At 37.0% G+C, this 10,443-nt stretch overlaps 1 protein-coding gene across 1 annotated transcript; it reads right to left on the bottom strand.

The window, feature by feature from the left end:
* Positions 1 to 999: 999 nt before the first annotated feature.
* On the bottom strand, positions 1,000 to 2,501 carry LOC145062302 (putative F-box/LRR-repeat protein 23). The gene is made up of 2 exons (XM_079009921.1): positions 1,945 to 2,501; positions 1,000 to 1,577 (listed from the first exon to the last, which is right to left on the bottom strand). Exons 1-2 carry the CDS (start codon positions 2,277 to 2,279, stop codon positions 1,133 to 1,135), a joined length of 780 nt encoding a protein of 259 aa, XP_078866047.1. The 5' UTR covers positions 2,280 to 2,501; the 3' UTR covers positions 1,000 to 1,132.
* Between the last annotated feature and the right edge of the window lie 7,942 nt (positions 2,502 to 10,443).

Here is a 10,443-nt window from a genome sequence, read left to right as displayed (position 1 = left end):
GGTATCCTGGTTTATAGGATAATGCTATGTTAGTGATCTGTTAGATCGATATCATGGTTATAGGATGTTTGTTATGTTAGTGATCGGTTAGATCTGTATCCTAATTATAAGATGGTTGTCATGTTAGTGATCTGTTAGATCTGTATGATTATCTATACATGCTAGCTAGCGTATGATATTTATGTGCACATGTTAGTTGGATTGGGGGATTGGGTTGAGGCAGGTCCTACTTTGTGTTGTAGGCCAAGATACCTAGGGCGGACCGGATAAACTATAGACCCGGGAGGGCATATAGTCAAGCCGAAGGCCCGGTGAGTGGTCCGGATAGGATGAAGGCCCTGAGAGGCAGTCTAGATGTGTCGAAGGCTCGGAGAGGCGGTCCAGATGTGCTGAAGGCTCGGAGAGCGGTCCAGATAGACTGATGGCCTGTGAGGCGGTCTAGTCAAACTGATGGCTCATTATGCATGTTGTATTTGTTTATATGATATGATTATATATGTATGGCGTTGGTATTTTGGGGGTAACTCACTAAGCCTTCGAGCTTACATTTATCGATTATTGTTTTCATGTATTTCTGATGATCGCGGGAAGGCAAAGACATGGTCGTACAACTCCTCATATTTAATGATTTTATGATTTGATTTTGGGATACTCTTGGGATACTCTGACATTATACTATTTTGAAAACAAGTTTTGTAATAATCATTGGTTTTGAGATGTTTTAAAAAGTTTAAACTTGGCATGATTTTATGGATGTTACATGCAACAACCACACATTTTGTTTTTATTTATCACACAAAGGATAGGAAGAAATGAAAAAAAAAAAAAAACAAAACCTTTTATTTCCAGTTTCCATAAGGTAAACATACATAGGGACTTGTTAGCATAAATAATCCACACATTTATCACCTAAAGTTATAATATTACCATGTTAAAAAAAAATCATCTAATCTAATTAGGAATATAATAATAAGAAAACGCCATATAGGAGTCTTGTCATACAAAAAATAATTTCTTATCCCATATATTTTGCACACATGACCTTTGTGTAATTCACACCACGTGTAGGCACACACATATACATACATATAACAGAGGTATATTGGTGTTTTAACAAATGAAACCTGCATTTTTATATTAAGTGGTGCTTAAAATCTTTGATCCTTTCCATGCAAAGTTTTCCTAAATTCCCATTAAGAACAAGGATTTGAGACATAGTAACATCAAGGGATAGAAGGTGAGGGCAACCAATAAGAATGGCCTCGAGTCCATCATTTGTCATCTCGCCATCAATCAGTACTAAATGGCGCAACTCAGGCATGTTATTTGCAATAGCAAGGGCATGATCGTCACATTTTAAGAATAACCCTCCGGACCCATTGGTGAACCGTTTGGCCATCATGAAGGACTTGAGTTGAGGGCAATTCCGTCCAATAGCTTCTATGTCTTTTGCATTTATTGGGGTGTTAAAAAGTCGAAGGTTCTCCAATTGGGGTGCCCCTTTGACTGCCCGACTCAACCCACTGCCCGTCATATGATAACAGTTCCAAAGGCAAACACGGTTCAGCTTACTTGAGCTGGAGCCACAGAAAAGAAACAAAATTTCAGTAATTAATTAAAACTACTCAAACCAAATATTCATAAAACAACATATTAAATACTAAGAAAGTCAATCATACCCCTTTACACATTATGTTCGATATTTGGGGGATTGGACAGGATGGGACTCAATAAGGTTTCTAAAGCTATTTTTGATAATGATGATTAGGAGGGCATTTATGTCTTTTGTAGCTAGCTAAGAGTTCAAGATCAAATGTCTGTCCCACCTTTGACAAGAAAATTACGTTCTGTCTCATATGTGTGTTCAAAATCAATTGTCTAGACAACAAATAACACAAGACAAAATAACGTATTGAATAGCAATGAGAAGGGGAAGAAAGCTACCATAGAACTATGTGATGAAGGAGATCATCGGTGCAAAACCCCTTGATACTGATATCGATTAATTCCCCACAGCTGAGATCGACGGCCTGCTTAATCAAGGTATTGTGATCGTAATTTTTATCCCAATTATCAAACGATTTGTGCATAACAATCACCTTCCACATCGCTGGATCTTTGCAAATCCTCTGCCAAGATGTACATACTTTCATTGCGCTGTTGAGTATTTCTGCAGCTTCCAATCTTCGAAATATAATTCTCATCAGTTCGTCAGGTATCTCAAGCCAATTTCGAAATTCCGTCGTTGCCGAAGACGACTCTGAAGCGGAGGTCGCCATTTTCAAGTTTCAACTATGAATATGATGACTTTGGCTGTTTCTTTTGAATTTTGATCTTCCCAATTAATCGTCGTTTCTATTACCAAAAAGGCAAAAACTGTTTTTTTAATTGGAGAAGACTGAATCATAAATATTGTCCCTGGACTTTTGTGTGTTCTACATATACAGTCCTCTCAGATAAAAAACTTGCAGGTCTAGCTATCCTTAGAGCATCTACGTCGGTCTTGCAAATGAAATTGCAAACCACTTTCAATTGACATGGCATGTCCACATATGTATTAGTCTTGCAAATATTGAAAGCCTTTCAAATGGTAAGTGGACCCTCTATGTTATCAACTTGTAACATAATAATATATTACTCTATAATTTATATTTATTTAATAAATAATATAGCATAATAATTAACTTTATATGGTAGGTGGGGCCATTTTTGATATGGGATAGTCTTGCAAATATTGAAAGGCTTTCACCGCTGTGCATGATCTTAGTTACTCAATTTACATTGTTATAAAATAACAACCTACTTTTGTCTAATTTTTTATTTATGGAATTTACTTTTTTTACTGAAAAAAACAAATCAACTTCTGATTTCTTTCAATTTAGGCAACGAATTATTGGAAATACGACATCTATTTTTTTACGAGAATAGCAACACTTTTTATTGGTTGTGTAACGTAAGAAATTACACATATGGCCATATGGGGCATGTTTAGTTCGAAGGAATAGAATTAAAAAAACAAACAAACAAACAAAACAAACAGGGGTCACCTAAGGAATGAAAAACATTAACCCTGTTTACCATATATATTCCCCGATTATGACGACGACAAATCTTGTTTTGCATCACATTTATATCTTGAGTGATTTCTCTATGCCATACTTTGTGATTCGGCAATTTAATTGTAGCCCAAATGTGACAACATCCCAAAGCGGTATTAGATTACGTATATGAGCACTGATTTGTTAAACATCATATTATTTTAAGGATATCTTAATCTAATGTATACATATAACAAAAATTTTAGATAACAAAAAGAGTTGGTTTATACTAAATCATCAAATGAACAATTTTTTTTACCAACACCCTGAAATTAAAATCAAATGAAAATATGTTTTTTTAAGTTTGTTTAAAAAATTAACACCCTTAAAGCCTACTTTTCCAAATTATGTTTCTTTAAATTGTTATTTTTCGATCATATGATTTGGACATATTTGGTCTCACATGATTTGGACAAGGTAAGCTAACCTTCAAGCTTTATCTACACTGAACGTGTACATGTCTTTTCCAAGCTTAACAGCCACAGGTTAAGTCAGAAATTAACCTACCTATTTCAATAAAAAAATAAATAAATAAATAGCAACGTACTTTCCAGTACATGGAAACAGCTCATTTGAGCTGTTGTTCATAAGTCACCATTTGAGCCACACAAAAGCAACATATTTTCAATATGTTAAAACTATGGAAAGAAACCAAATAAACTACATTCCAACAAACATAAACAACATTTATTAAGGCATTACAACTTAACACCTAATATTCGATAGACATTAGAACTTTGTGATAAGTGATACAAAACCCGAATAACGACAAGTACACTCTCAATGTTATCTAATCTTAAATTATCATAAACATTTTGGTCTCATAGCCTTAACAGCCTAATAATGTGTAGCAGCAGCTAGCCAAACAGAGTGAAAAATCTACAAAATGCAAAATGAGTATGAAAATGAATAGCATTTTTAGGAAGAGGAACAAACATAGGATAGCACAATGTGATCAATGAGTTAGTCAGCCTTTGGAGATCAAGATGTTCTTTCACATCATAAAATCTTTGATCCCTTGCGTAAACAATTTTCCCAAATTGCACTCGAGATTAAGATTACAACATATACGAAGGTCTAGAGATTCAAGGTGAGGGCAGCCAATAAGGATGCCCTCGAGTCCATCGTTTGTCACATCACTACCACAAAGATCCAGATGGCATAACTCGGGCATGTAGTTTGCAATGGCAAGGGCATCTTCGTCATTCTGTGACCAATCAAATACTTTGTTCACTGTGAAGGATTTCAGCCGAGGGCAATTCCGTCCAATAACTTCAATGTCTTCTGCCCTCATGCAACCCAAAGAAAGGTGGAGTTCCTCCAACTGTGGAAACCTTTTGGCTGCCCGAGTCAACCAACTGCCCTTGCCGCATAAGTACGTAAGGCAAAGACATTTCAGCATACTTGATCTGTTCACAATTCACCATTGGAGTCACAGAAAAGAAGCAAAATTTCAGTAAAGAGGGGATAATTGGTGATGTGTATGCGTGCAGAATGAGTATGAAATTGAATATCGATGGAAAAGTGGAAGAAAGCTACCGTAGAAATATGTATTCAAGGAGATCGTCGTTTCCAACCTGAGATATTGATATCGATCAATTCCCCACAGCTGAGATCGACTGCCTTCTTAGTCGGCCTTTCGAGATAGTAATTCTTATCATGAGCATTAAGTGACTTTTTGTTGGTGATTTTAGTGTCACCATGTCATTTTAAGTAACTGGAACTAACATGTGAGCTAAGGGGTTTCATGATTTGTACTCTAATACATGTACGGGTTTGTGCGGAGTGCATGCATGTATAAGATCGAGTCCGAAGCCGGTTCGACGACTAGTCGGGGGTCCGGGGGTAGTGCCCCCTGGTCCAGGGTTTCCAAAGGTGCAGCGCCCCTATTGCGGGGTCTAGGGGCAGCGCCCCTAGCGGGGTCCAAGGGGCAGAGCACCTGGCTGGGATCCCGCTAATGAAACTCGTTATGGTAAAACTAACGAAACTCGTTAGTTTTTGGTAACCCTAATCCGGATTAATATTACTTGCTTCCTAAGCAAGTAATGACGGCCCAACCCTAATGAAACCCTAATCGTGTTTAGTAAATAAACAACTCTTTCTTTCCAGAAGACGGACGTTTTTTAGCTCTCGTTTTTCATCACACATTCACAGAACCTTTTAGCATAATAGCTTACGTTTTCTGTGCCTAGAAACGTAGGTGTCCGCTTGGATTATCTTAGGCTGAATTTCTTGTAACCCAGGCATAGGGTAGAAATATCAGTTTGGAAAGTGATATCACGATCCAAGCTGGTATCCAGATCTCCACCGCAAACCCTAATTTTCCCAACACTTTTGCACATAATGACCTTCCACATCGCTAGATCCTTGCAAATTTTCCGCCAAGTTCTGCATAAGTTCCATGCGCTCTTGAGTATCTCTTTAGTACCCAAACTTTGAAGTATATTAGCCATCAGTTCGTCAGGCATTTCCAGCCAATTTCAATATTCCTTCATTGTCGATGACGGCTCTGCGGCGGACGTCGACGCCGTTTTAACTATGAAATACGACTATGACCGATTCGTCGAGTTTGGATGGGATAACAAGAAAAAGATATACCGTATAGTGTATTGCATTTTTTTATATAAAGTTAAAAGGTGGGAGACCATGTATTACATGGGTGATTAAAAAAATATGAACATATATATATATATATATATATATATATATATATATATATATATATTCAGTATTTGTTTAAAGAAAACGTTAAATATCAAAGTATAAATATTAACTATTTTTTATAGTAATTTTCAACATATATACAAACAAAATGATGGATTAATAAATAATTCAACTTATACTACTATTAAAACAAACTACAGAAAAATAATTATTATTTAGCCATATAATCTTTTTTTTAGTTTATTAATAAAAAGAAAAAAAAAATTGATTACTTTTTCAATATAGATCATTTTGCCTAAAATGACAATGAACTTTGAAATAAATATGCAAATTTTAAATTATAGTATATATTGAAGGAAACATATTAAAATTTGAAAAAATAAGAAAATATATTAATGACACATTAATTGTTTTCTATAACCTAAAAAGTAGAAAAGTTAATTAAAAAATTCGAAAATTACAATAAAATGACAACTGGAAATTAATTTCTAAGAATTAACTACAAAATTACATATGTCAAAATGCATTAGAATATGATATGTGACAAAAAGATTTTAATTTATTAGTATGAATATAAAGTTTAGTGGTAAAAGACAAGGGTCGGTGTAAAATTAGGCCATATACCAAATCTCGATTCATAAGGATGGACAAATTAGGCCACCACCAGTGGCCCATATAATGGTTGGGGTCTAATTGAAATACATCTGTATATATATATATACACATAAAAAATGTTTCTTTTTTCAACAAACTATAATTTAAATAACTTTGAGTTATGAGTGGTTATTGCAATTTACATCTTTGATGGTTCAAAATATTTAAGTGATTTCTTCATAAACATCTTGCAAAGCCACTTGTGTCATTAACACCTATTGGGAACTCTAAATTTTGTTATTTTACTTATTTTAGCCTCACATTGGGTAGTGAGGTTGTGATACAGAATATTAAAATATGTACACTAGAATTCATGAAATTCCAAATTATAGAAAAAAAACTATTCTAAAATTCAAAACCAAATAAAAATATGATGAACAATTTCAGATCCTTTGGGAAAATGCTTCGTTCAAATCAACAAGCAAGTTAAAACAAAATAAACCTTATTTTACTCTTGGTATACATGGTAAGCGGGGCGTACGCGAGTGTACACTCAGCGTACTCATATGCGTGTTTTTAACACGGAGGCCACCTAGTACGTTGGGCGTACTAGGCCCATAGTGAAAACCCTAATTTGAGGTGTGTCCTATATAAAGGATATGATGGCCTCATTCCTCGCCATCATCCCCAGACAAACAACCCTCTCAACCCCTAAATACTCGTCCATGGAGCTTGTATGCCTATTTTTGAGCTTTTGAGTGATCTTGTGTTTCTTTAGAGTGAAGAAGGAGCCTTGAAGAAGAAGGAGTGGGATTTCAGGCTTCGGATCTGAGATTACCTGAGCATGGAGCTTCATTTTGAGGTATAAATCTCAAAGCTTTCTCACTCTTTTGTTTTGTGCATCATGTTAGATCATTTTAGGGTTTTGGTCCCAAAGTTGGATGCTTTATGAGATATTGAGCTCCAAAGACTATGATCGTCTCCTTTTGAGTGTCTTTGGTGATATAGTTTCATGAAAATCAAGACTTGGACGTATAAATCAACCCATGCATGAGATATGAGCATTTTGAGATAAGAGAATGGGAGTTTTAGGTGCTTGTGACTTTATAAACCATGCAAAGGATTAAAGTCACAAAGTTTATGGAGTAAGAGCCTTTAGGGAGTCCAAATCTATGATATGAGCTAAGGTCTTAACGGATTAAAACCAAACGAGTAGGAAGAGCAAGATTGGGACGTACATTGAGCGTAATCCCAGTATGCACGGCGTAGGGTCGGGAGTCCCCGATGCATGCATGGCGTTGGAGTACGCCCAACGTAGAGGTCTGGTACGTGCGGCGTACGCTCTGACTTTGACTTTTAGGGTTTGGTCAATTTGAAGACTATTAAGACCACGGAGGGGTAAAATGGTCTTTTACCCTTCTGAGAGCTTGTAGAAGGGTTAGTCTAGCTTCTTTGAGAGCCATTATTAATTAGGGATAATTATCGTATGTGTTAGGCGAAGGCTAGACCGGTGATTTGAGTTCGAGGTTATCCGATTCTTACAAGGTGAGTCTTCTCATTATACTTGCCATGAGTGGTATCTTTGTGTGACCGAGGTATCTTATGTGCTTACTTGTGTATTGTGATATTCTGCATTATGTCTTTGTGATTTATGCTAAGTATTATTATTATTATGAGCTTATTGAGTTAGGACCAGAGGGTCTCCACTAAGACACATTGACCGAAGGGTCGTATTGAGTTAGCCTCAAGTGGCTAATGTGATGTGTGTGGTATTTTAGGGAGCTCACTAAGCTTCGTGCTTACCGTGTGATGTGTTATGTGCTTCAGGTACCTCTCACGATCATGGGAAGGCACTGGCTTGATTGTACACACACCCGAGTTGGAGATATGTTTTTGGAGGATTTTGGATTTGTGTTATAAACAGTTTTGGGACATGTGTTTTGTTAACTTAATGTTGTGGGATTTTTTGTGATTTTGGAAAAGAGATAATTGTCTTTTTAAATGAAATTTTTTGTTTGAAAATTTACATCGTTACATAATAATATAATGATCTAGTTTTTAAAAATAATGTAATCTCTTAAACTTTGTTATAACCATAAAGAGGTACTTATATTATAACCAATGAAATAACCAACCAATTGACATATATTTATGAGTTAATAAATTAAATATTATCGAAAGGTGAATTACACCAATCAAAATAGACCTCCTTTCGATTTTATTAGTTGGTTTGATTGGTGTAATTCACCTTTTAATGCTTGTTTTTCGTAATGCTTGTACTTTTTTTCTCTAGCTTCTTGCTAGTTTTAATGCATCCGTCGTTCATGTAACGCCCTGATTCTTGAATACCAATTTATGATTATGAATTCTCATGAATTCAAGATATACTCGACGAATTGGTTGCCTGACTCGTCGAGTAGCAGCGGGTTTGGGCCACGTGTTTAATTGACCAACTTGTCGAGTCGAAAGAGTGACTCGACGAGTTGGAGTTGGAGGGTGAAACCATAATTTCCGGGGTTTGGCACCATATTTAAGGGATCATTAGCCCCCTTTAGTTCCTTTGCAGCCTCTTGAGAGTCCAGGAACCCTAATTCGTGTGTGTGCTCCATGTTAGTGTAAATTTCAAGCTTGGAAAGAAGACCTTAATGCAAGAAGCTTGAAGATCAACAAGTTGTAGGCAAGAATGTTTGTGGGTCTGAAGTCTATCTCAACTAGCTTCATTTGAGGTATCAATTCATGATCTTGGCCTCATTCTTTTCTTGGTCTCTTTTGATGAAGTTAGGGCTTCTTGGCTTGTTTATGAAGCTATTCTTTGGTAAGAGCTTAGATCTAAAGTTGTAACTTTAGATCTGAACTCTCTTTGATTTATAAGTCCATAAAGCTATCAGCTTTGGCAAGCATGAACCCCTCCTTAAGTGTAAAACCCCATTTCAAGCTTGGTTTTGGCATTTTGAGTCATTAGAGCCTTACATGCACATAAAGTTTGCAACTTTACGTGATAAGCATGCCTTGGGAGCTTGGATCTGTAGTATGGAGCCTTGGCATGGCTTAAAAAGCATATGTATGGATGAAGGACTGAAGGGACTCGGCGAGTCGCATGGTAGATACGGCGAGTCATATGAATATGGTCATGAACTCGACGGGTAGGATGAAAAACTCGGCGAGTCTGATGAAGATTGCCTTGGACTCGGCGAGTGGCATGGTGACTCGGCGAGGAACTCGGCGAGTAGCTAAGGGTACTCGACGAGTTGAGGTCAACATGGACTGTTGACCTTGACAGTTGACTTTGACCTCGAACCAAGGGTTGACCAGTTTGACTTTTGAGAGTAATTGGTAAGTGGATATTTATGAATTGGATCATTAATCGTAATAAGTGTTGGAGTTTGGGGCAGTGTTTCAGGAGCGTGATTTTGTGGTTCCGTCTGGCATTGCAAGGTGAGTTATCCTCACTATACTCAAGGGTCTAAGGCACCAAGTCCGGCCCTTTGATTTGTTATTTGAGACAGTTACTATTGTGATATGTTAGCTCGACATCCTGGTAGATAGGGTGGTTATATGCTAGTACGATCTGTTAGATCGGTATCCTGGTAGATTGGATGCGGTTATGCTTAGTGACCTATGGTTGGTCTGACTGTCTGCATGCTAGTTGCCATGCCAGTTAGGTAGATCTGTAGGACTACCTGTAGTATGATGTGATTATCTGTATACGTATTAGTTGTGTTATATGTCGACATATTATGTGGGTTGGGTTAAGCTGAAATTGCTTCGTGCGGTAACCAACAAACCCAGGAGTATTCCAGATACGAGCTAAGGGAGACTGGTACTATGGTCTTGGGAGCATTCCAGATACGAGCTGAAGGAGACTCATATTGTGGGATCGATGGCAATCCAGATGTGAGATGTGGTCCCGGAAGGCAATCCAGACTTACACTGTGGGCCCAGGGGTAATCCAGTCTGTAAAATCGTGGAGCCAATACATGCTGATTATTTGTATATGTGTTACAGTATGTTGGCATTCCAACCCAATGGTTGAGGGCCAGGGGTATTCCAACCCGATGGTTGACTAGACCCATAGTATGCTATTCAT

This window comes from Lactuca serriola, chromosome 7 (assembly GCF_051521515.1).
Source record: "Lactuca serriola cultivar US96UC23 chromosome 7, Lser_US96UC23_V15, whole genome shotgun sequence".
Taxonomy (NCBI): domain Eukaryota; kingdom Viridiplantae; phylum Streptophyta; class Magnoliopsida; order Asterales; family Asteraceae; genus Lactuca; species Lactuca serriola.
This window is presented reverse-complemented; position numbering and strand designations above follow the sequence as displayed.